We start from the raw sequence: 25,193 nt of genomic DNA, 5'->3' as shown, positions 1-25,193 counted from the left end.
GACGATTCCCCTGTCAACTCAAAGCCTTCATCCTTATGGCAGAAGGTGTCACTCTCTGGAGAGCTGCTCTAACAGGTTTTCCCCCTTTATAAACAGAGTCCAGCCGCTTTGGCCTTATCTGCTTGATTCGAAAATAGCTCATCAATTTAATAGCATTCAGGTTGTTTATGCACACACAAGGGCCTTTGAAAAGAACCCTTTTCATGTCGCCAAACAGGCATTTTGAAATCAACTAATTGGATGGTTGTCTGAATTCAACTCGTTGTTTTAAAAATAACCAGTTGTTCCAGTGAATTACATTTTTTTACCCCCAAGCCAATTGGTGTGTGTAGACAGAGTTTGAGTCAATCCAGATGGCTGGCTGCATTTTTGACTTGAACTGACTGGATGTTTTGTGGTCAGATATATACAGCTCTTGATAGCCACTGGGGAAATGGGGTAGAAGGGAAGGAAGGTGTAGGAAAGTTAGGAGAAATTATATCAACAAAAGTTTCCATCTTGAGTGCTGTGGATTGCAGACATTTTCTGCAATCAATCCTCTCTCCCCCTCCAAACACATGCATGCTTGCACGTGCACACACACAAAGCACACACAGGCACGCATACACACACACACACTCATGCAAGCACACACACATAGTTAAGAAAACAGAAATAAAGTAATAACATCCCTCCCAGCTGGCTCTGCTCACGGCTGTGGGTCTTTTCTTTCTTTCTTTCTTTCTCTCCATGAATTTCTTCACTGCTTGGGTGGCCTACGGAGGGATTCTGGGCTACATCGCTTTAGCTCCCTCTCGGGCTGACTTTTCCTTCCTGTGGGGAGTGTTCCTTTGAGGGGCTCAGGCAGGAAGAAGAGGGCTGCAGTCAAACCTGTACCCCTTAATTCCAAGCATGAGGCTGGACTCAGACCCATAGAACCGCTTTTCTGGAGCACAGCCGGGGATTTCCTTAAGGGACATTACCGGCTCTCCCTACCCAGACATGACGGCTAGGTTTTGAGAAATTTCAAGGTTTGTAGCATCAGGAGTCCCCATAATTAGCTGTCACATTCTGATGGCTAGATGCTTTCAAAGGCTACTTCTTGTGGACTTCTCGTTCGGTTTTCTTCATTTTACCTTACAGGATGAAAAGCAGGAGGAAGACAGAACAGAGCCGGCCTCCTCCCTGAACCACTTGCACTTAAGTGTTTTGCTACCAAGGAAGAAAGAATTCTGTAAAGTTTACAATTGAAACTGTGAGGAGGGCAACTTCCAAAATGTCTGCCACTTTTTCTTTTTGCCCTCAACAAATTCTGACTGAAGTGTCTGACCCAAACCCTGTTGTCCACGTTGTACCTTTTCTGTCTGTGCAAAGGTCATTGTTTTGGGTGAAGCAAACAGCACAAAGAAATATTATTATACTGCCCCCAACTTTTCTCTCTCATGTAGTAAATCTCAAATTGGCATGTTTTTCATGTCATTTGTCCTGCCTGCCTCTTTAAGGTGAGTATTGATTCCCTCAAGCTTTCCAAAGACATCTGGATAACATTCAAATGCTTTTGCCTATGACATTTAAGTTTTAAAGCACCGCCACATGGGCTGGTTGGGGTTCTTTCTTTCTTTCCTTTCTGCTTTAGACTTAGGGGATGGTTCAGTCTTCACTGCTGACCCGTTAAATCACCTTGGGACCATTGCTTTTTTTTTTTATCTGAATTACTCAGGCTTTTTCATCAATATTATTGGGCAATAATCTATGCCTATCTGGTCTGTCTCATTGGGTTGTTGGAAAGGGCACTGTGAACAACTCTAAGAGAGCGCTTTGTGAGGAGTGTGGAGTCATGAGTAGGAGACAGTTTAACTGGTATCGTGAGGTAGTTCTGAAAACGTGGCCCTTCCTTCAGATCGGAGTTTTGTGTTAGGCGCTCAAATCACACACTATGAATGAATATATTGTTTTTTTCTTTGCTGCTGTGAGAATCAAATCCACGACTCCATGCACAGTAGGTGAGTTCTCTATTGCTGAGTCTCTGTCACTGAGTTACATTCCCCGCCCCGGCGTTAGTTTTGAGAAGAGAAAAAAAAGGTGCTGCATTATTAGTATAAAGAAAAGAAGTCCTGGCAGGGTTGATTTTTTTAATCCCTATGATATGGTGAATGTGTTAAAGTGTAACAGTCACATTTTTTTTATTCTGAGGTGAGCAATGGAGATCCTTTCTCTAGGCTTCTGAATTGTGGCCAGGCTTCAGGTAGAAAAACTATTGTGTTCACAGAAAGATATGCTGCTGATCTTTCACCTCGGGGTCAAGAACTGCACATTTCTGTGAAAATCCACCAAAGGACAATAGGCAATTCCATCATTCATTTTTTGATCTTGCTCTTCAACGGGCTCAGCCTTTTCCATCCTTGAGTGATATAGGGCATTTGATAAGCCCCATATGGCTTACAAGCACACCGAATCCTGCTTTGCATTATCATCTTGTCTGGCTGCTTGCATGTGATTAAATGACCTTTTTTTGCCATAGGAGGAGCAGTTACACTGAGGAAAGGTGAACTTTTCCGTCCATATGTGGAATCAATGCTATCCCTCCACACATAGAATATTAACTGAAATCCTGGCATTGTTTCCAGTTGTCAAAAACCATCACTGGCCTTTTTCCTTTGCAGAAGAGTCACTGCACTGCCTAGCCTTAAGCAGAAGAAAAGGAAAGTAAACATGACATGATATTTCCATAAAGCAGTAAATTAGAAATGCTATGAGAACATGCGAATACGACCGTGAAGTTTAAAACTGAGCTAAATCTGGCTGCGAGCTCAAGATTGAAGCTTTCGTTCCCCCAGAAGTGAATTTGAGCTCCTGTAGTTACATTCAGGAAACACGAGCCATTACTAAGGCTGGGAATTGAGACTAAGGCCAAAATAAGGGCTGGAAATGTAATTGTAATTGGGGAGGCCAAACAACAGAAGTTCAACCCTGGGAACTGGAAAGGCAGATCAGTGTCTGAGAATCACTGGGTCTGCGGCTGCTGAACACAGTTTAACCCGCTCTCGTGCCCTCTGCAGATGTGTTTTGAAAGGGAAACTGGACAGTTGGAGGAGACCCTCTGGTGAGAATGTACTTCTTCAAACTGATAAATCTGAAAACCCTTCCCGATTTGATACTCCTTGAAATTGCCACTGGGACAAACCTGGCAGTGACCGCTCAAGGAAAAATGCAAGATCTCAGTTATGCATTGTTACCCTGGTGGTTAAAAGCACATATGGCTGAGAAACACGAGGACATGAATTTGGCCTGCATCTCTGTACCACCAAGGCTTTACTACATGATGACTGCTCAATAACTCTGGGTCAGAAATGAGTAATGAAAATAATAAGAATAGCAATGTTTATGAACATAAACCGAGCTTGGATGCTTTTCAAAGTTCTAGCCTTAAACCTTAACGTGAAGAGCAAAAACACACGCTAACCTGCTTATCTTCAGTCGTAGACAAACTGGTTTCATCCTTATTGTTTTGATTAAACCTCTGGATTAACAAGAGGACATTGGATCCTATGGAATTGGAATTAGAAGAGGTTGTGAACCACCCAGTGTGAGTGCTGGGAACTGAACTCTGGTCCTCGCTAGAACAGTAGGTGCTGTTCTTAGCTGCTGAGCCATCTCTCCAGACCCTTAAAAGAAATTCTCCTCTCAAGCCCGGACAAAGAACTATATGCAACTAGCAACGCTGAGAGTGGGAGAAATAGTCTTCCCCAGGGAAGAGCACGCCAAGTGGTTGTCCAGTGCCAAATGGTCAGCCTTGCAAATGTACGCATCCAAGTAATAGTATACAAACAAAAGTGAGTAGGTTGTATTTATGTATCTAGCAGTGTGTGTGTGTGTTGTGTGTGTGTGTGTGTGTGTGTGTGTGAGTAACAACAATTAAGGAAAAGACGCCATGAATTTGAAAGAGAAAAAAGGGTGATACATGGGAAAGTTTGGGGGTGAAGGGGAGGGGAAATGATGTAATTATGTTGCAATCTCAGAAAATATAAAATTATTAAAAGTCAATTTTTAGGGTTAGCAATAAGGAATGGATTCCAAGGTGGCATAGTCATAATATGTGTTATTGTTCTTTGTTCTTATTCATTCCCCCTACTCCCTGCCCTTCACTAGTCACACCTAGTGAAGTTCTTGAAAGGTTATGTTGTATACTTTAGAAAGAAGCTGGGCTGGGCGGTGGTGGCGCACGCCTTTAATCCCAGCACTTGGGAGGCAGAGGCAGGCGGATCTCTGTGAGTTCGAGGCCAGCCTGGTCTACAAGAGCTAGTTCCAGGACAGGCTCTAAAAAAGCTGCAGAGAAACCCTGTCTCGAAAAACCAAAAAAAAAAAAAAAAAGAAAAGAAAGAAGCTGGAAGGATTTTAGAGCGCACACAAGTACGGCTGCCACCTATATTCTCCCCTTTGTGCTGCCCTGGGTCCGAGCTCTCACATGAATTTGTGGGTCTTCCATTCAGTGAGCAAGGTACAGTTTTCTTTATTGTGGCAATAACACTTGATGCAAGCACTGCTCTCTTAACAGAATTGCAAGCGGACAATACACTAGTGCTAAATATACGTACAATGTTGTATAACAGAGCGCCAGAGTTTGTTTCCCCTTTCTTCTTAGCCCTTGGCAACTATAGTTCTACTCGGTGAGTATATGCATATTTGACTACTTGAAATGTCTTATGCAAGTGCAACCATGTGCTATTTCTCCTGTATTCGTCTTTATTTTATGTAGCACAGTGTCCTTAAGGTTCGTCTCTGTTGTCACAGGCAGCACTGTTTCTTTTTTCCTCTTTATCATGTATGTGTTATTCTTCATACATTCATCAGTAGATGTTACTCTGTGTTGTTTCCATAACTTTCCCCCTAAGAAAAATGATGAAATAAACATGGGAGTGCCTATACAGCTTTAGAATCCAGGTTTTCTGAAAAATAAAATGTGTGCATTTATATGTGTGCATATGTGCATGTCAGCGTGTGCGTGTGTGTGTGTGTGTGTGTGTGTGTGTGTGTGTGTGTAACTGCAGCTCGGATGGAATCCTCTGTCTTCAGGCTCCCAGGTACTGGGATTATAAGTGCATGCCACAGGCCTGGAGAATTCTTTTGGATAAACAAGCACACATGGGTGAGGGCTCCAGCTCTATTTTTAGTTGCTCCAAGAACTTCCATACTGTTTTTCAGAGCGGCTGCACCAACAGCAGGGTACAAGTTTCCAACTTCTAACTCCTGCTATCTTTAGAAAATCAGGTTTTTAAATCTTTATTTTGTAAAGTTAAGGCTTGGCCAGATAACATCCTTTGACCAAGGTCACCGAGCTAGTGAATAACAGAGCTGGAATTTGGACCCAGGACTCTGCTTCTGAAACTTAGTCCCATTCCATAACATTGTGATGCCTCTTTTGATCAATGCGTTGCACCATAAGTTAAAGCAAGTCAACTGAAGGGTGAGTTGAAATTAACTAGGAGGTTAAAGTTGAAAGGAAAGGACAACAGAGGAAGAACTACATTAGTCTTTGATTCCAGAGTTGCAGTCTGTAAAAGTAAACACACAGCAGGAAGTGAATCTGTGCATTACACATTAAAGAAGAAGAGAAATAGCAGTATGTAGGATTTATTTTTGAAAACAGAAGTCCAGTTTTATGACGGGTGGCAGGCTCAGTATAGCTCTAGCTCAGTGTCTCCTCAATGCTATATATTTACAACATCATTCAAAGACTGAATATGATATAACAGAGCATCAAGGACAGGTTAGATTAGATTCCGTGTACTGTGTTTACAGAAGCACAGAAACACGCAATTCATTCATGAAATATTTCCATAGAAGGGATTGACATAGGTTTCTCAATAAGGAAAACTAATAATGAACCTTCCAACGAGTTTACTATCTTCATTTCCAAACACTTTAATAATCAGACCTCCACACAGTGAGTTTTAGATGAACATGATCTATTAACTTTAGTGCTTTACAATCTTAAAGAGCAAATATCAAAGCCTCAGTTGTTTATACACCTTAATAAGTTAATTAAAAAAATCTCTGATTTGGGCCAGGAGGCATGATAGTGCATGCCTAGAAGTCCAGCACTTGGTAGGTAGAGGCAGGAGGATACCTAGCTCCAGGCTACCATGGGCTTTGTAATGAGTTTGAAACCAACTGGAGCTACATAGTGAAGCTATGTCTAAAAATAAAAATCTCTGATTTAGATTTCTGGTATGAAAAAATGGAATGGAAATGTGTCTGTTCATAACCCTATTCTTTCAACACTGTTTACAACAAAGCTATTCTCCTGCTCATTAGGAAATTATTGAGATTTTAATGTTGTTATGTAGCCCTTCAATTAAGAAAAACCCTGATCCACTGACAAATATTTCCAGAGGATTCCCCGTGGAGTCATTGCTGAGCTTGCGTTATGAAGGATACATTCAGTCACACCGTCAACAATATGTACTGAGCTCCTACCACACTCTAGATACTGTTTCCTATGCTGGATACAGATGTGTAATATTCTCTCCCTGAAGGAGTTCCCAGTCATGGGAACGCAGATGGTTAGAGGCAGGAAGAACCCTAGAGAGCCTGTAGCCTCCAACCTTCAATTTCCAGTTAAGGAAGACGCAGTTCCTGATTCCCGGTTATCATGGTTAGGGGGACAGAACATGGACTAGAAATAAGTTCTTTTCACTTCTGCTCTTTTATTCCTCCGGTCTATTTGGGAAAACAGGCTATGTTCTTATTAACCTATTTCAAACCAATAGCAGACAGGAAGCTGCTGACAAACCATCTGGTCTTAAGCGCCAGTTTACCAGGAGTTAGAGAAGGGCTAGAGACATCCAATGGGGTGTAAATCTTCTGAGTAATGACATTCAATTGATTTATGGAAGGAGACTTGCTAGGCTTCTGACAAGTAGTGAGGATGAATGAGATGAAGGCATTCCAGGGAAGCAGCCCTTCCCTCTGGCTCTTATCATCTTGCTTTAAGGAGTTACTTTTTGGTACACAGGCTAGCGTCTCTTTCATTTATAAAGAGAAAGTGTTATATAAATTATGGGAGAAATAATTGATAAAAATAAAATGTAAGGCAAGGGAGGTTCATAATTTACAGCAAGTTCTTATGAAAAGCAAGAACTCATGCAATCCATATTTCCCTTCTTCCTAGAATTTCTTGAAGTGAGCCAGAGGGCATTTTACTTATGTGATAATTTAGAAGAAAGATCTTTTAGAAATGTATCTCCAAGTAGACTACCTATTATAGGGAAAGATTTCTGTGTTGTGGTGTCAACAGGAATACTCATAAGAAGGGATGTGGTCTTCTTTTGTAAATGAAAATACCACAGGGCTTCATTGAAAAATATTTATGAGCCGGGCATTGGTGGTGCACGCCTTTAATCCCAGCACTAGGGAGGCAGAGGCAGACAGCTCTCGGTGAGTTTGAGGCCAGCCTGGTCTACAGACAAAGTTCCAGGACAGGCTCCAAAGCTACAGAGAAACCCTGTCTCAAAAAAAAAAAAAAGAAAGAAAGAGAAAAAATAGAAGAAAAAAATGAAATAATGACCATGGACCAAAGTTTTGTGCATACTGGGGCAATAGACAGTACTTTGAACTCCCTGTCCAGAGGCAGCACTTTAGTATTATTGCTCTTCTACCTGAAGTAAACAAGTAGTTTGGGAAAGTAAAATAAAAAGTAATCCAAAACATACGGGCATTTCAAACAATTATTCGACTCATCAGTAGGGCTGACTTGTGTGCTTATAAGTGGCGGCAGTATCAACAGACTATCAAAATTTCTCATCATTGATCTAGGTGTGGTGGTACACAGCTGTAGTACCAGAACTTGGAAGGCTGAGGCAGGAGGATCAGTAGTTTGAAGTCAACCTCGAGTACACATTGGGTTTGAGGTCAGCCTGGACCGAAAAGTAAAATAAAATCATTTTCCACCAAGGACTCTAAACCTTTGTACCTAAATGTATCACAGACTAGCAGTAACAGTGGACATAAGCAGTACAAGTACTTGGAGTTTACTTTGGGGAGTGCTGGATTAGAGAAAGCACAGTGAAGAATTGGATGAACTTCTGTTCATCTAACAGGCTCAAGTTGTACTGAAGATACAAAGTAAGCATATGTTTGCTTCACTATGTGGCAAGCAGAGTGTTTAAAGTGTTGGCAGCAAGTGGAGACTGGGTCTGGTTGGGGGAATATGGAATCATCTTACCCTTTGGCTTCAGGTTCTGGTCAGACTGGGTTGACAGTTTTTAATGGCTAGCCTTCATAATAACTGGAGTTAGGTGTGCAGCTGAAGATGCTTGTGTCCTACAATATGCTGCTTATAAAACACTTAACATTATGCATGTATACTTTTATGTGTGGGGGCATCTGCACATTTCAGCACACACATGAAGGTCAGAGGACAACTTGTGAGAGTTGGTTCACTCTTGCCAGCATGTTGGTCTCAGGGAAGACACTTAGATCGCTAGGCTTGGAGGCAACTGCCTTGAACCATGCATGATACGCTACTTTGGAAACACCCCCACCTCCAGCTTAAATCTGTGAATGCAACTTGGGATGTGGGATGGGAAAGGTTATCAAAAGTATTCGTTGTTGTCTATGGTGTTAGCTATTGATGTCTTCCTATATGTGGTAGGAACTAAGAACGGACATGGGAGGGAGTAAATATGGTGAGAGGTTAAACTTTCAAATGCTAGGGGACTTTTTGAAGAACCAGATCTCAGAGCCAGAAAAAAATGTACTGAACTTACTTAAAAATTCTATGAAACAAGCATTAAGATTCATATATTACATGCCTGAGTCATTGTAAAGTTTGGTCCACAGTAATTTAAAGCAAAATAAAGCATGTAGGAATCGCCATGCAGCATATAAAGTTATGCCTTGGGCAGACTAGTATTTGAACTTAAAGCTACCATGCTTTCAATTGCTAAACTGCAAACCACTCAAATATTCACACACACACACACACACACACACACACTCCTATGTAGAAGCAACAAAATACTAGAAGTTCATATAATATATCTGTCTAATTAAAAGTCAATAGACTAAAGGCATGAAGAGATATGTTAGGAATCAAGATCAATATTCCTTTATGCAAACAAAGACAGAATAGAATCATTTTAGTTGTAGTAATCAACGTGATGCCACAAATCAAAATTTCAGCAGTTTTATTTTCAAGACTTAGACGCTAAATTCGAAGAAGCTCAGTATATTTTATGGATTCAGTGAGGACAGAGCACAGTCCCCAGACTGAGGCAAGGCTATCCATCCACAATTCACAATGTAAGGATCTCAGTCACATGTATTAATTTTCCATACACATGGAGCCCAATTCTGCCCGAGATTATTATGCAATTTTCAGAATGACTTTAAGTCTTTCAACTTACAAAGTTACCATTTACATTGCACTGGCCTGCTGGCTGGGATGGATGAATGAACACTCTTTCCCAAAGGACTATAATTCATCCTCTGATCATAGCTTATACATTAGGGAGAATTGGGATCAGTGTGCCTGGCGCCTCCCCTTCCCTCTGCCCCACAAAGGACTCATACACTGCAGGAGAAGAGGAGACAAAGTGGCTGTGTGCCATGGAGCTCAGAGGTGTGGCTCAGGAGGTGTTGACTGTGTGCAGCAACCAGCCTAACATATAAGCAACTGTCTACATGATGTGATTTCAGGTGCACCAAAAAAGGCCTCATTGCCCCTCAGTTTAAACACTCCCTTCCCACTGGCGGATGCCTGGAATTCCAGAGTTTTTAGAGCTCTGTTCCTTTGGTTTAAAGCTTTGATCCCTGTTGAAACACTTGTACCCCTGGGTGGGCAGCCCCATTATATCCTATCACCCAGATACACTGAGATCCGAGGAGCTTTAAAGTTTTCTTCTCTGACAGCAAGTTTGAGCGTGAGGTTAAGAGCAGATGACAGACACTGTGTACCTGAGAGGGATGGGGGACCATCACCTGGGGGGGAAGGGAGCAGAGGAACTGGGCCCAAGACAAATAATGTGTGCGTGTGGCCATATGCATGGCTGTGCATGTGCTCCTCCCACGGCGGCAGCTGTTGAACACCCTTTCTTAACCCTCTCCCAGAAAACTTGATTTATGCTGCTTTTGGAGCCATGGAACCAGACTCTCCTCCTTGCTCCAGCAAGATAATAGCTGCTGGCTACAGCTGGGAATTCTCGAATTCTTTCAAACTGGAGTCCAGGAGCAAAAGGTGAAGGCGAGTTCTTCTGGGCCTGCTGTGCTTGATAGCCTTCCCCCAGGGTCCAACGGGGGGGAAAGGGGGTTCAGCCATGCTATCTAAACACTTTCAACTGGGCCTGAGAGCACAGAGCCGTTATTGTCCAAAGGGAACACTGTTTCAACCAGCATGTCCTTTTGTATTTCCACCTTGATTATCTCTCTGCTTCTCTCACAGAAGAGGAATCCCTGACAAAGACTGACAAGGAGAAGGGAGCTTGTCTTGCATGAGGTAAGACAGTTGCCAGTGTAAAAGAGAAAATAGGTTTTTTGTCACACACACACACACACACACACACACACACACACACACACACCACCACCACCACCACCACGTGCACGAGTTTTCAGTTTCTCGTTTTTTGAGACAAGGTCTCCCTGTGTTTCCCTGGCTAGGCCTGAACACCTGGGCTCAATCCGTACTTCCACCTCAGCCTGTGTAGTGGCTGGGACGATAAACACACATGCGCTGCCTTACTTGCTTTGGAAACTCGACCTTAATAATCACCTATCTCTATAGCATGTAACACAATAAATAAAATAATGTAAGAGAGTCTACACATTTGGGTACGAATGTCCTTCTTTTTTTTTTATTTCTTTCTTGTTTTGCAAAGCAAGCCCTTGTGCAAGCTAGGCCAGGGCTTTACCACCACGCACATCCCCCCAGCCCCTGGCTAAAGATTATCCGGAGTAAACTTTTTCAACCCTGACTAAGCAGTGGGGACGGCTGCCTGTGACATTTCTGGAAGTGTTTCTGACAAAGGAGCCTATCCCACAACGTCCATTTCAGTGCCTGAAATTCCTCTGTGAGAGGCATTCACTCCGGGGACTGGAAGGTTAGAAGCCTTCGAGAGGCACTTAGAAAATGGACATGCTCCTTCGTCCAGACAAGGTTTTTTTAAATTTTTTTTTAAAAACTCTCCTCTTAGCTTGGTTAAAAGCTCTGAAGTAGGTGCTTGGAGTGGGAGCAGAAACTTCCAGGCTAAAGAAATAGTTCTCCAGCCTCAGGGGCAGTCTGTCCCCTGCCTTAGCCCTCAAATCCACATATAAACCTACTCAGTTGGCTGTTTCCATATTTCCAATACTATTTAATGTTTTCTTCAAACTCGCTCATATTTTACTGAACTGGGCACCTAGCTTTCTCTCGACAAAATTCATGAGATGAACGCGCAGATTGTATGTATCATTCGTCACCCACTGAAATAAAGCATTTGACAACAAACCCAAATTCATGTGTCCACTGCCTTGACTCCAGGGATCTGCACTTCCCTCGGGAAGCAGTGCTTTAGTTCCGACAAAGCGCGCCATGTATAAAAAGCACATATTAAAAGGGAGGCATGGTCACTTTTTTCCCCAGGTACTCAGTACCCAGTAGTTGAAAACAACTGTTGCCTTTGTAGTTGGTTGCATGAGCTCTGGAAGATCATGAATTTATGGGAGGTCATGTCTTCCTCTGCGAGGTCATGAAATTCAATCAATGCTTGCCTTCCAATCTGCCCTTTGGTCCCAGGGCTCCACAGGTGGAACATATCAAACTCACCAGCCAAATTAGGACTCTTAATTGGTGTTTCTTTTAAAGTGGATATGTCATTTGTCAAATGTTCAATGCAGGCGCAGGCCTAGCCCCAGGCGAAATTATGAAGTAGGAGAAGAATGCCAGATACATAGGCACCACTCAATGTTTGTTGAAAAAAAGGGGGGTGGGGGTGGAGAATAAGCCCTCCGTCCTTGACTCCTTTCTCCCCACCCCCCCCCCCCCCAGGTACTAGATCAGCATGCACTTTTAATTCTATCTCCTAAATGTCTCTAGGACATTTTCCCCTTCCAAAACTTCTCTGTCACAGGCCTTGATCATTTCGTGCTGGTATTGGTTTCACGGCCTCTTAACTGGTCTCCTTGCTTCCAGGCTTTCCCCCCTTTCAAATCATTCTCTAAAACAGTGCTGCAGAGATCTTTTAATAAGACAAATATGATTGTGTCACCCCTATGCTTACAATTTCCTTAAGTGGTTCCCCAGACTCCTGTGCAGCCCTCCCCAAAGGCACAATCTGGCCCTTGCTCGCCTCTCCCTCCTGCCTTAGCTCTTTTAACTCCTCAGCCTGAAATCATTACTCGCCCCTCCCACTCTCCAAATGGGCCATGCCAGGGCCTCTCCTCTTTGTTCACCCTGTTTCCTTGCCTGGGCACCCTTCCCCCAATCTTTTCTCACCTCAGCTCCTACTGGGCTTTCAAGTCCGAGTTTAGGCCATCAGCTCTTCTGGGACACTTTCTCTGATCCATCCGCTCAGCCCTTAGAACTCTGTCTTCCCACTTAACACATAATGTGTTAACATTTTGCTTCCTTGGCTCCCCATAAGGTTTGTAACTCTTTGAGGTCAGGTACTACAGGATAATTTTGTGTCTCCGTTTTCTGTTTGTGTCCCATGGCGTCTGGTGCATAGTAGGAATTCAGATATTTGTTACTGAATGAACAAATGAAGACCTGAATGGATGAATTCCTCAGTGACCTTCGTATTGCTTTGTCTTCTCAGTCAACATATTCAAGACATAGACTCTTTCCCCCCATACCTATTTATCTTTCTGTTTCTCCAAGCATATTTCTGACTAGTAAAAAAGAAACACAATCAAACAACAAGCTAGCTTGCATTGAGATATTAAAGTCTTTTCATGATGGAAATATTGAGTTCCTGCTATGTACAAGACACTGGGCTAAGGTTGTTCTCTGTGTGTGCGCACGACTGGAGTCACAAAGAGAATCAATCCAATGGAATAATCCCTTCTTCGTTGCACAGAGGTAGTGATTAGATGTGTTCCCTTCTCCAAGAGGTGTTTGATTCTCAAAGAAATGTATTTCTAATGGTGAGAATAAAGTAAGAGAATTGGGGATTGGCATCCAGGAAACCTTCCAAATAGGGTTCTACTCCAGGTATGAAACAGACTGTGGCTTAATGAATTTAATCTTCAAAATGATTTCCTAATGAGTTAGTCTTACCAGCTGTACTTTGTTTTATGAGCGTTGCCCATGGACTATCCTGCAGGCATTATGATTTACCTGGGGATTACGATCAAGTGCCTTAAAATACATATACATATATTTTACTTTGTGTGGGTCTACTGAATCAGAGACAGCAAGCTACAAGGGCTTCCATACCTTTTAGGTACAAAGATGAGCCAGGCTGTGAAATCCAGAGGTCCCCAGCTGCCTATTTGTGGGTTGGCTTTGAGAGCTTGGCCAGAGCTGCTTGGGAAAAGGGTTCCCAGGAAGCCTTCTGAGAATAGAAAGCAGAACAAGGACATGGATTTTGTGCTTAGGAAGCTTTGTGTGGGCTCTGGTTACCAGAAGGAGTAGGATCTGGGTGGGAGAAGGCCTAGTGTCGAAGCGGGTGTGTGTATGTGTACCTAAACCGCGGAACCTCCACCCCACTCCAAGAAAGGATGGAGAGCTTGCAAAAAGCCGAAAAGGAAAAGCCCTCCCGGCTGTAGGCCCATGGGAGGCGGGAAGGAGGAGTGAGGCTGGGGAACTTCTCCCAGAGCCAGTCAGAGGGGACGGCAGCTGAGAAGCCAATCAGCGTGCCCGAGCCAGCAGCCCCTCTGCAGTAGTTATGCCAGAGCGCCCAGTGTAGAGCGGCGGCGAGCGAGTGGCAGGGCAGGGCTGCCGGGAGCTACCGCACACGCTCCACACTCTCCTCCCGCGCCTCTCCCGCCAGGTTTGCCCGCTGTGGTAAACCCAGTCTCCCAGCTCCGCTTCCCGCCACGCCCCGCATCCCGCAGACCAGCAGCCACACGACCCTGCCGCCGTCCCCCAGGCGGCGCGGCTCGCCTCGCCCCGCCCCGTCCCTCCTCGCCACGCCCACAAGGCTCCGCCCCGGGCCGCCCTGCGCCGCCAAGCGGTTCCCGCCCTCACCCAGCGCCCAGGTAGCTGCGAGGAAACTTTTGCAGCGGCTGGGTAGCGGCTTGTTTCTTGCTCTGCGGGACCACTGCCAGACTTGCTAAGTCCCGGCACCGCTCCATCTCTTATTGCCACTCTCTCGTGCTCTCCTCGCTCCCCCGAGAAGCAGGATGGCCGGGACCGTGCGCACCGCGTGCTTGCTGGTGGCGATGCTGCTCGGCTTGGACTGCCTGGGACAGGCGCAGCCCCCGCCGCCTCCAGACGCCACCTGTCACCAGGTCCGCTCTTTCTTCCAGAGACTGCAGCCCGGACTCAAATGGGTCCCGGAAACCCCTGTGCCAGGTGAGTAAGGGGTCCCTTGAGCGTCCCCCCCGCGCACAGTGGGAAGCCAAGGCGCACGCGGTGGCTCTTCCCAGAGCGCGCTGCGCTAGCCGAGAGGCGCCGCGGCCGTGCTCTCTGCTGCTGGGTACCTGGGAATGGTCGCTGTGCCTAGGGCCTGGCCCCGTCTACTGAGGGAGGGAAGCAGAGTGTGGGTGGACTCTGTCCACATTCCCCGGGCTCACGCTGCTGTCAGGGAGTGTGTAAGCCAGAGCAAGGGACCGCGGAGATCGCCTTTCTAGCGCCCATTTTTGGGGAGGGCGGGAAGGTGGGAGCTGGCTCCCCTATGGTTCTAGGAAACCAGCTTCACAACGTGGTGACGGTGATTCGGGAATTTATCACCCAAACTCACACGTTCTGCCTTAGCTGGACCCACAGCTCTAGCCATACTTTCTCCACCGTGTGTTCCCCATGCCTTCCTTTCCCTAGTCTGGGTTCCCGAGGCTGGCCGGGCCCAAGTGCAGGCAAAGTTAAGCACAAATCTTTGAATCCACGGGGGCTAGTAAAGACCCACTAAAGGAAACTTTTGAGTAGGAGGGCCCCCCAAAATGTGGAAGACCGAGCCTTTTCCTTCGAACAGCTTCCCTTATCTAGGTTGGCAAAATCTCTTTAAAAATCGGCGGTGCTGGCCTGCGGAACGCGAGTCCAAAGACGATTTAACTCCCCTCCCAAATTCATTTGCCTTGACAGGCTGGACCTTGAAGAGGAGAAGATTTTAGGCAGAGGAAAGTTTCTGGTTGCCTGCCTTTTGTTCTGCACAATCAGATCGTTCTGTAAGGGCATATTTTAACCTTAGCTGAGGGCTGCCGCTGTCAACAGATGAATATTAATGGCCTTGTGTGATTGACTGTCCAGAGGTTGGGGTCTTAACGCCAGCCTTAGAATTCATTCAGGACAAGTTGCTACACTAACAATATGGGCAGGAAAATATAGGTTTCAAAAAGATTTAATTTTTCAGAGGTGCGCTCAGAAGAAACCGGCCAACCATACTCCAACACCGTGAGACGTTTGTGGCCTCCAGGGTCTCTTTCCAAGGACTCGTGCGTCCAGCCAAACGCGCGTCCCGCGCTTGGGAGAGATTGGGAGCAAGCCTAGCCACAACTTGGCTGGTGGCTCTCAACAAGTCAGGGAGGCGGGCGGATCGTTGGACCAAGTTGTGAATGCGGATGCGCGCCTTGTGGGCGCTGCCAGGGAGCGTTCACTGGCAGGAGGTTACCTAGGCAGCCAGCGCGCCCTCAGCCTTTTCTTTAGGTTGATGAAAAGAGCCTAGCGAGCCTGCTGTTTAGTTGCAAAGGTAATTGGTCACCCTTTTTGGTGACTGAAATGCACTTGCGCATATGTTAAACACTGCCTTGCAGGATATCGCTCTAAGGGAGGGTAGAACTACCTCTTCCACTGTTAAGTCTTAATAACGTACCACGTGGGCGTGTGCAAGAGCTGTAAGGGGCAACCTATGAATCAGTTCTACAGAGCTGAAACAACAGGCGAATCTCTTTCCCCTGGAAGTGCCATGGTAATTAGATTGCTAAGGCTAGAGAACACGCTTTTGTTGATAATGTAAAAATTGGTCCTTACAGGCTGAGCCCTCACAAGATGAACTAGCCCAGGTCGGGCAGCATTTGGCTGATGCGAAGTGGGGAAGTAAAAAATGGTGCTTAAAGAAGGGGGGGGAGACAGGGGAAAGTCCATCCAGATACTCATTAGCAACCCCCTTAAGCACATGCACACGCGCGCGCGCGCGCGCGCGCGCGCACACACACACACACACACACACACACACAGAGGGCGAGATAGAGGCTTGCGCGCTCAGAGTCGCGCGTGCCTGCCTTTCTTCCTCCTTTCCCCCAGCTCTCTGGCTGCCTGCCTCTTTGCTACATCTGTATAAAAGTATTGGGAGGGCCCACACACTGTGTCTATGAGAGTTGGCCAGGGCTTGCTTCCTGCCTTTCGTGCTTCCAGCCTAAGGATGATCATACTTATAGAGACTTATTTGTAATAGCGATTTTTTTCCTCTATTATTTCCCAAACTCTAGGAGAGAGCACTTTTTCAGGGTTTTTTTTCCCCACATAAAACCAACACAACTCATTTCAGTCATTTGACAAAATTAAATGGTGGCCAGCACCTTCTACATAGCAGGCGTAAAAACAAGCCCAAATTTCAAATATGGCCATATCTATGCAACTACCCGGTACCCGTGGGCTTTTTTTTTTTTAACTATGGCAGTACAATGTTCAGATTCTCAGACCTGGTACAAAACCATTTGTCCTGAATTACAGTTGGGCAAATATGGACGATGTAGATGGAGAAAATATGGTGCAAATTCTAATGTTCGTATGTGGAAAGAGCTCATCAGTATTTCAGAGAAGAGATGATAATGGCAGACGGAATACAATGGCAAGTGCGTAATTTCAGAGCGAATAAATGTGTAATTTGCTGCTGTCGTTCACTGGTTTGAAATTGAAAGAGAGCTGCAAATTATTTGATAGTTATGAACCATCACGGTGACCGCTCAACTCCCCCCCATCTATAGTTTAGGCCATGTTCAGTTTATCTGCTACACTGTCTTAACTGCATTAAAGCTTTCTTTGTCCCAGATAAAATGAGATTCCATCCCACTAAAGAGAAATCCTCAAGAATGTCCTGCTTCACGGAAGGGGCACATGTGGGATTGACTGCTAACTTTGGCCATTAGTAGAGCTGGGTTAGAGTGGATAAGGTACATTTCTTATGCTAATATGGATGAGACTAAATGGCATTTGAAATCACCCAGCCTCAAAAATAAATCACTGGTGCTGAAGAACTACCCCAGACTTCTACAAAGCTGGTCTAAACCCTTCCAATCTCATGTGCCCATTGCTTTTAGAGTGTTCAAAGGCACTGGATAGCCGTTCTAAATAGCATGTTCCTCAAATCCATGAATCTCTTCAGACCCCACTTTTTTTTCAAGGATTTGTAACTTGGAAAGCACTGCAGATGGAAACCAGGCCCACAGAGTTAGCGCTTGGCAGGGAAATCCATATAACTGCCTTTCAGTGCAGCTCGTTTGCCCTTATTTAATTTAGAAAAATTCAGAAAAGAAGCCAATGAGCTCATAAGTCTAGATGTTTATTTTGTTTTGCTTAACCTACCCACAGGCGCAATCAAGAATGGATACAATTTTAGGCAGGGGAAGTGAGCTAGTAATCAGACAATGATGTTTCCAATTGTCTCAAGGGAATGTTACAGAAGTCTGAAAAAAAATCCTCTAAACAAAAATCAAGTGTAATTCACTTTATGAATGCCATATACCACTTTTGTGGGGGGTGGGAGTTGCAGGGGGCAGATGGGAATGAGAAAATCAAACAAACCATGGTAGTGTTGTAACTCCCCCAAGATGGAGCCATCTTGCCTTGGAGAGGGCTTTGGAAAGTGCTAGAACTGATCCAGAAGGCCAACTGCACCTATGGGTAAAAGGCAGCCTCTGAAAGCCAAGATCGACTTGGAGTTTCTTGAAACTGATGAAACAGAAAAATACAAAGTAAAATTATTGAAACAGTTTGTTTTTAAATGTGTGTGGGCACACATGTGTGTGCGCGCGCATGCGCACATGTGTGTTTACTATGAGAACTAGCAACCATATCTGTGTTGCCAGCTGTGGTTCCCCAATTATTTTGAAACAATTAGCAGTCCTAATGTTTGGGCACAAGAATGAGAATTGAGGCGGGGGAGGGTTTTCTCTCCACTGAGATTACACTAGACGTTTGGGTGAGCAGATTTGTCAAAACTTTTCCAAAGTTGTACTGCTGTGTGCTTACTTAGCAGAGTTTAGAGAATTCTTTCAGATGAGCTCTGAATATATATATTTTGCATAAACTCTGACTGAGAAGTGCTTCGAAAGAGCCATGGATCTGATGGAGAGGGCTGCTGATTGGTGGGGCACCTTAGCAGGCTGAGTGTTAGGTGCTGGCGGTGCAGTGAGGAGTAAGATGCAAGCCCTTTTGTCAAAGGGTTTGCAGGGTAGTGGGGGAGCACGCAAGTAAACAGGCTTCCCAGGAAACTTGTAGGATTAAATAGGGTGAAAGGGGCTAGAAAATACCTTCAGGAAATTGGCTGAAATGGTCACAATAGGCAGCCTGGGCAAGGGAAAAGAACTGAAGAGATGAAGTGGGAGATAGGAAGAAGTCTCTTAATAGAGCCTCCATCTTAAAAAGAGACAGAAGACAGTTTTTGATGGATGCTAGATGACACAGATGGTGTCAGTTTTGCAATGTGTTTTTTTCTTATGAGCTGGTAGATTGTATCCAATATTTTGATGCAATATTTTTGAGCATTCTGTTGCTTCCATCTTTAGAGTTGCAATGTTTGCTGTTCACTGTAGCCTAGGAAAAGGCTGCTTATTACCAACCTGGGAGAAAAGAGTCCTGGATTTGTCTCCTATGAGACAAGACAGAAAATATGTTTTCTCTTTAAATGGCAGCTATCAATGACCATGCCAACTTTAGTGTTTGATGCATATACAAAAGCATGGGTCTTAAGAGGGATCTTATTACTCATTTCTAAGAAAATTGAAGATAATCACTTATAACTTGTGCACATGATACATCATTTGGAAAGAATTTCACTGGGGATCATGTTGCTCAACTAAAAAGTTCTGGCGTGCTGAATTTGTACATTTTTGTGAATGCTTCCTTTTACTCTGATCTCTAGCTTTTTTTCTGCATATGGTTATTTGTATGTTTTAGATTATAAGCTTCTTAAAGGGAAAGCTCTTGATTTGAGCAGTGTTGAGCACAATGCTAAGCACCATACAGAATTTGGTTGATAATTACAAAAATAGAATCTCTAGATCATTAAGTATTTTATATGAGCACCCACATACTTTCTCAGGCTTATTTTAAAAGCTTAAGCCTAGTGTTGTAGTACATTATTAGGGCGTGTAGATAAACTTTTTAGTCTTTATGTATTTTGGCTGTAGACCGATCCAGGCTTATTTCAGCTATCTGCTGACTGTTAATAACTGGTAGGGCTTATTAATGTTGAATCCCCAAAGAACAAATTGAAGTCAGCAGCATTGTTATGCCTGGATTAGTAGAGTTAAAGAGCAACAATTATTATAGCACATAAATCGTAGGACCTCTCTTAAATCAAGTCCTCTTTGATTTAATGTCAACTAGACCTTCTTGTTAATGTTGGTATTACCATATTTGGAAGTTCAGCTAGGAGACATGCACAGACCTGTTGAAACACCTCATGGGTTTCTGTAACCTGGGATCAGAATTCGTGAGCAGGCTCAACTCAAGAGACTGTTCCAAGAGCCAACATTTGTTGAGCCCTAGCCGAACTTGTAAATGGGTTTGATGTTTCTGGTAATCTAAGGTCTAATGGGAAGTATGGGCAGAAAAATTCTCTAGTCATTTTGCCCATATTTAGCAGTGTGCCTGGCTTGAAACGGGATCTCTCTAGCACTCCATTAAGAAATGAACATCAGAAAATAGAATCCAAGTCATGGTTCCCCAGACTAGCTTTAGACAGCATTAAATAACAGGAATTTACCTCCTGAACTATATAATGGCAGAGAGAACATGGTTCAGAAAGCAGGGTGATGATGGGCATATCAGCAGAGAAAGAACATTTTGAAATTCTGTGTGTGAGTGGCGAGGAACGCCATGGGCCCACAGGAAGATCCTTTTGAACATACCAAGTAAAGAAGCTTTACTTCTTTGCTGCAAATTAGGCTAACTAAATATCACATATTCAACTGATAATTATCAGAAATTCTTGTCATTTTTTTTAAAATGACAACAACAAAAATAAATCCAAAGTGATTATCAAGAAAGCCATTTTTCGCTTTGGCTTCTCTTTGTGTGGAGATGTACAAAGCTGAATTTGAGAATTTGTATTTTTCTTCATGAATAACAAGGGAGTTAATGCATTGCTAGTGTTCCGAACAGTTAATTACTTCGAGAAGCTGAAATTATATTTATATGCCAGATTAGCAAATCTACTAAAGCTCTTTGAAGTGTACTTAATAGGCTTATATTGATAAATAATTGATAGAAATAGAGAAAAAATATAAGTGGCGATAAGAAGGGGCAGGGAAGTCAAAGCCATTATAAAAGAAACTTCTACCCACTGAATCCATTCACACACTGCCAGATAAAAGTTGCTCATTCCTCTGAAAAGGTTATAGTGTTTAAAATACTATCTTTCAAAATTTCTACAATGCAATATGTGTCTGTTATACATTGAGAAGATGGACAGTTTGAGGGTCAAACTTTCCATGACCCGTTAGACTCTTCCTTTTGAAAATAACTAGAAATCCTGGTTAGAGCAAACTTTAGGTAGAGTTTCACAGGTATTCCTATCACGAAGCCATAATCTCCTTTAGCTTAGGAATTATATGCTACTCATCTTTGTATCTGCACTTAGTGTGAACAGTAGGGACTGTTACATACTTATTGGCCCAATGAATGCAGTTAGAATGTATTAGAAAAAATATTTCAATAAAGTCAACATCTAAGTATTGATTTAATTTTTACCAAGTTTTCTAAAAAGGAACCACCTTTTCAGGTTAAATCCATCTGTTGCCTAGGTAAGTAAAAAGAATATTGGTTTAATTCAGTTGCTTGCACTTTAATTCCCTGGAAGAAGCAGACTAGCCAGCTCTTACAAGAGGTAAGTATTTCGTTCTTGTTTCCAAGGCAATTCTATGTAATTTAAAGATAAAGTTATACACGTATATAAATTCATGTCTTTCTCTTTATTGTCTAGATCTGTTGAATTTTGGTTTGTGAAACTATTACCACAAGGTGTCAGTTAAAGAAGTGCATGCTGGTGGGCAGTACTCTAGTTCCTGTTCCACCTATTGCCTTTTTTACAGCATACCCAATAAGCTGTCCTAAGACCAACTGATTGCAGCGAAGTTTGTCCCCAGTGTTTACCATTTCTTGCCGATGGCATGAAGGTTGATGAAGTTGTGTCTAAAAGGACATTTTCCAAAATGAATTTTTTTTTCAGGATGAGAATTTTTATCGGGTAGAATAAAATAATTTGCATAGTCCCTTCCTTAATTCCAGTTCTGTCCCCCGTCTCTCCAAGCACTGCATGTTTGGTATTGATGCAGTGCATCATGACATCCCGAGACTCTCCGTTGCTCTTTATCAACCTCTGCTTTGCATAATTGAAGCTGAGGGGCAAATGGTGAAGAGAGGAAGAGTTACAATGACAGACATAGTGAGGAGATTAAAAGCTCACATTCTGGTACATATCAGAATATTAACTAGCATATGACAGGCCTAAAGAACTGGAAAACATTTGAACGGAGAATTGCATGTATTCGGGGATAATACAGAGAGACGCCACAAGTGCATATATAGCCTAGAGCATTTTACTTCTTCTTTTACATCCATGATTTTGAAGTGTCTAGCTAATTCATGACCTCATCGATATCTAATGTTCACTGAATGCATGGCCCATGTTTGAATCAAGATATCCTCTAGACTGGTGAGTAGAGTGCCTCGTACAGAGTTATTATTGTAATTAATTACATAGTTAACCAACAGGAATGAATATAAGAATACACATTTGAAGACAGAGTCCTGACCCGACTACTGTCCAGTGAAAGCGTAGTATGTCACGGAACGATAGGTTCCCTGAGTCCATGGTTGTCTAAACTGCTTTGCAGCAGAGAATGAGGAAAGGATGGTGGTGTTGCAACACACACCTATTCTCTCTGACCCTGGGAATTCCGTTGGCCCAAGAAGATTAAAGAGGATGTGACACAGATTTTCTAGCTGTAGTGTTATCTAAATGTGGTATTTGAATCTGTATACACACACACACACACACACATATTCTTAGATTATACATATATACATTGTTATTTGGACGGCCATAGTTAATTGCACGTATTGTTTCAGGAGACGTTTGTTGTTACTCGTAGGCGTGCGTAGCCTTTTACATCTAGGTTTTGAAAGCTGTGCTCATGTCTGCACAACACAACTACGGCTGGAGTGCCTGCAAGTTCTCACTTCCGGGGATTGGCCTGCTTCCAGCGTGCATGTATGTGCACGTGTTCCGTTTCTGTTTTGCATATACACAGATGATATAGCTCCAACTCAAGCAGGGTGTGTCCAGCGTGGAGCTTGAGGGTCACACGCACCTGTGCCCTACTTTGGCTATGAATGCAGCTCAACACAAAGTTATCAAATGACTCAAAGCATTTTTTTTTCTGATAACTTGATCATGAGTTGTGAGCATGAACTTAATAAATGATGACATCTTGTCAGAATGTCAAAAGGTTGGACATGTCTGATGGAAGATAAGCCTAAGCCTCAGTGGGAAGAACTAAGGAAGATAGCTTTCCACAGATCAAATCAAATGATTTCTACTTGGATTGGCCCCAAATTGTTGCCGTACCCGTTCCCACTGATAGCACAAACCTATTGCTTGTTTTTCCAGTTTGATCATTTTTCCAAGTGTGGAGATGTGATCCTCATTAAGTAGCTGCCGTGAATGCATACTATGAAGTGGGTCCATTCTGGAGGACAACTTCTAGCATTGGTAGGACTGGATGTGAGTGTGCCCCCCGGAAGGAGTTTTCCCTGCTGCATTTCTGAGACTGTTAGCACTGGGGAAGATGCCTATCTGCTTTTGAAAACAGACGGGACCTCACAGAAAAGAGACTTACTAATAATGAGCTTTCTATGCTAGCTCTATATTAATATTTAATTCTGATTCATTCAGGCATTGTTTCAACCCACAGTTATTGAGCACAGATTTTGTGCCAGGATGTAGGAGTTGATGAATAAGATAAAATTATTGCTAACAAGGAGTTCCCTACCTAAGTGAGAGTCAGGCAGGGAGAACTTTGATTATCAAGACAGCCCAATGAAGGCTACTCTAATAAAGTATGGCTCTGGGAAATGGGGAGGCATGTTTAGTTGCCTTAAGAGTACTGTTGTCAATCAGGCAGTGGTGGCGCACGCCTTTAATCCCAGCACTGGGAGGCAGAGGCAGGTGGATCTCTGCGAGTTCGAGGCCAGCCTGATCTATAGAGTGAGTTTCGGGACAGCCAGGGCAGAGAGAAACCCTGTCTCAACAAACAAACAACAAAAAAAAGAATGCTATTGTCAGGGACTAGAAAGATGGTTCAGTGGTTGGTTAGACGCACTGACTGCTGTTGGCAGGGGACCTGGGTTTACTTCCTAACACCCACATGGCAGCTCATAACCATCTGCAACCCCAGTTTCTGTTGACACCCTCTTATGGCCTCATAAGGCACAAGGCATGCATTTGATACTTACTCATACATGCAGGTGAACATACACATAAAATGAAAAAAAAAATCTTAAAAAAATAGTGTTGTGTAAAGCATGTGAAAAGTAGAGAGTTATGACAAAGTGAAGGGCTGGAGAGAGCTTGGTGGGCAAAGTGCTTGCCCTGCGAGTATGAGGACCTGAGTTTGAATCCTTAGGACCCCTGTAAAGCCAGCATGATAGTACGCAATACAATACCAGTGCTCCTATGGCAAGATGGGAGGTGGAGACAGAAGATTCCCTGGTAGCTAGCTTGAAGGCCAGCTAGCCTGGCATATGCAGCTGCGAACAACAAATACCCTGTCACAAACCAGCGTGGAGGGAAGAGTGAGGCTGTCCTCTGACTGCCACAAACAGGCCCATTCACACTTTGCAGGCATGCCTGGTGGCCTGAGTTCAGTCCCTGAAACCCATAAATAGAAGGGACAGAACCCACTGCACAAAACATGTCCTCAGGACATGGGCCATGTCACATGGACACACGTAAAAATGAGCTGAGATAGGCTGCAGCTATTTTTCCCAGTGGATTCAAAACTCCTGGGCTCACATTCTTCTCATGTCTCAGCCTCTCTGAGGAGCTGGGACTGCCGATGCGGCACCATGCCTAGTTTAGAAAAGTATATTTTTAAAGGTGGAATAAAGGAGTTTGTTGAACAGATTGAGTTTGTGGAGCACTTGTATCACGGAGGTAGAAAATGCCTGCTAGGCAGTTGAAGTTGTGAGTTGAATCACAGAATAGAGAGAAATTGGGGCTGGGGAAACATGTTTAGGAATTATCGGTATAGAGTTGTACTTACAGTCCTGGGATTAGATGAGATCACCAGGAAAGTGTGGTGTTCACATGAAACACAGTTGGGACTCATCAGTATATAGACTCAAGGAGAAATCATGGGTGTGGATGATATTTTCCAGTCTTTTTCATGGGACATGTCTTAAAATGTATTTTGCCAACATCTGGTGATTTTAAAAAAAATGCCAAATCTTTCAAGAACTTTCTTGATTAAGAGAAAATATGAATCTATGTTATCATAGTCCAAGACTTTGCAGCTTGGGCTGCAAAGTACCAAACACTCAATTGTGTATACACACACACACACACACGCACACACACATGCACACACACACACACGCACACACATGCAGACACTCAAGCCAGCACATGCTCAGGGCTGGGGAGAAGGAGGGGGAGAGAGGGAGGGAACAAACTCTGGAAAATGCATTTGAGTCAAAGTGTTAGATTTCTATTTATTTTTCATGGCAATAACTATGAATGATATTTCATGTGGAGGCTGTTAGTTCCTTTTAGCAGTGGGTGGTCTTTGACAGCCATACCTTGCCATTTTGCATTTTTGAGCCTTGCTTTCATGCATCGCATGTGCACACAGAG

At 43.7% G+C, this 25,193-nt stretch overlaps 1 protein-coding gene across 1 annotated transcript in view; it reads left to right on the top strand.

Annotated features, from left to right (window-relative positions):
- Nucleotides 1-14,301: 14,301 nt before the first annotated feature.
- Gpc3 (glypican 3) overlaps nucleotides 14,302-25,193 on the top strand; it is a 368,381-nt gene continuing 357,489 nt past the window's right edge. The window contains exon 1 of the mRNA XM_038317072.1: nucleotides 14,302-14,473. Within this exon, the coding sequence (XP_038173000.1) occupies nucleotides 14,302-14,473 (172 nt within the window). The remainder of the gene's footprint in view (nucleotides 14,474-25,193) is intronic.

Source organism: Arvicola amphibius, chromosome X (assembly GCF_903992535.2).
Source record: "Arvicola amphibius chromosome X, mArvAmp1.2, whole genome shotgun sequence".
Taxonomy (NCBI): domain Eukaryota; kingdom Metazoa; phylum Chordata; class Mammalia; order Rodentia; family Cricetidae; genus Arvicola; species Arvicola amphibius.
This window is presented reverse-complemented; position numbering and strand designations above follow the sequence as displayed.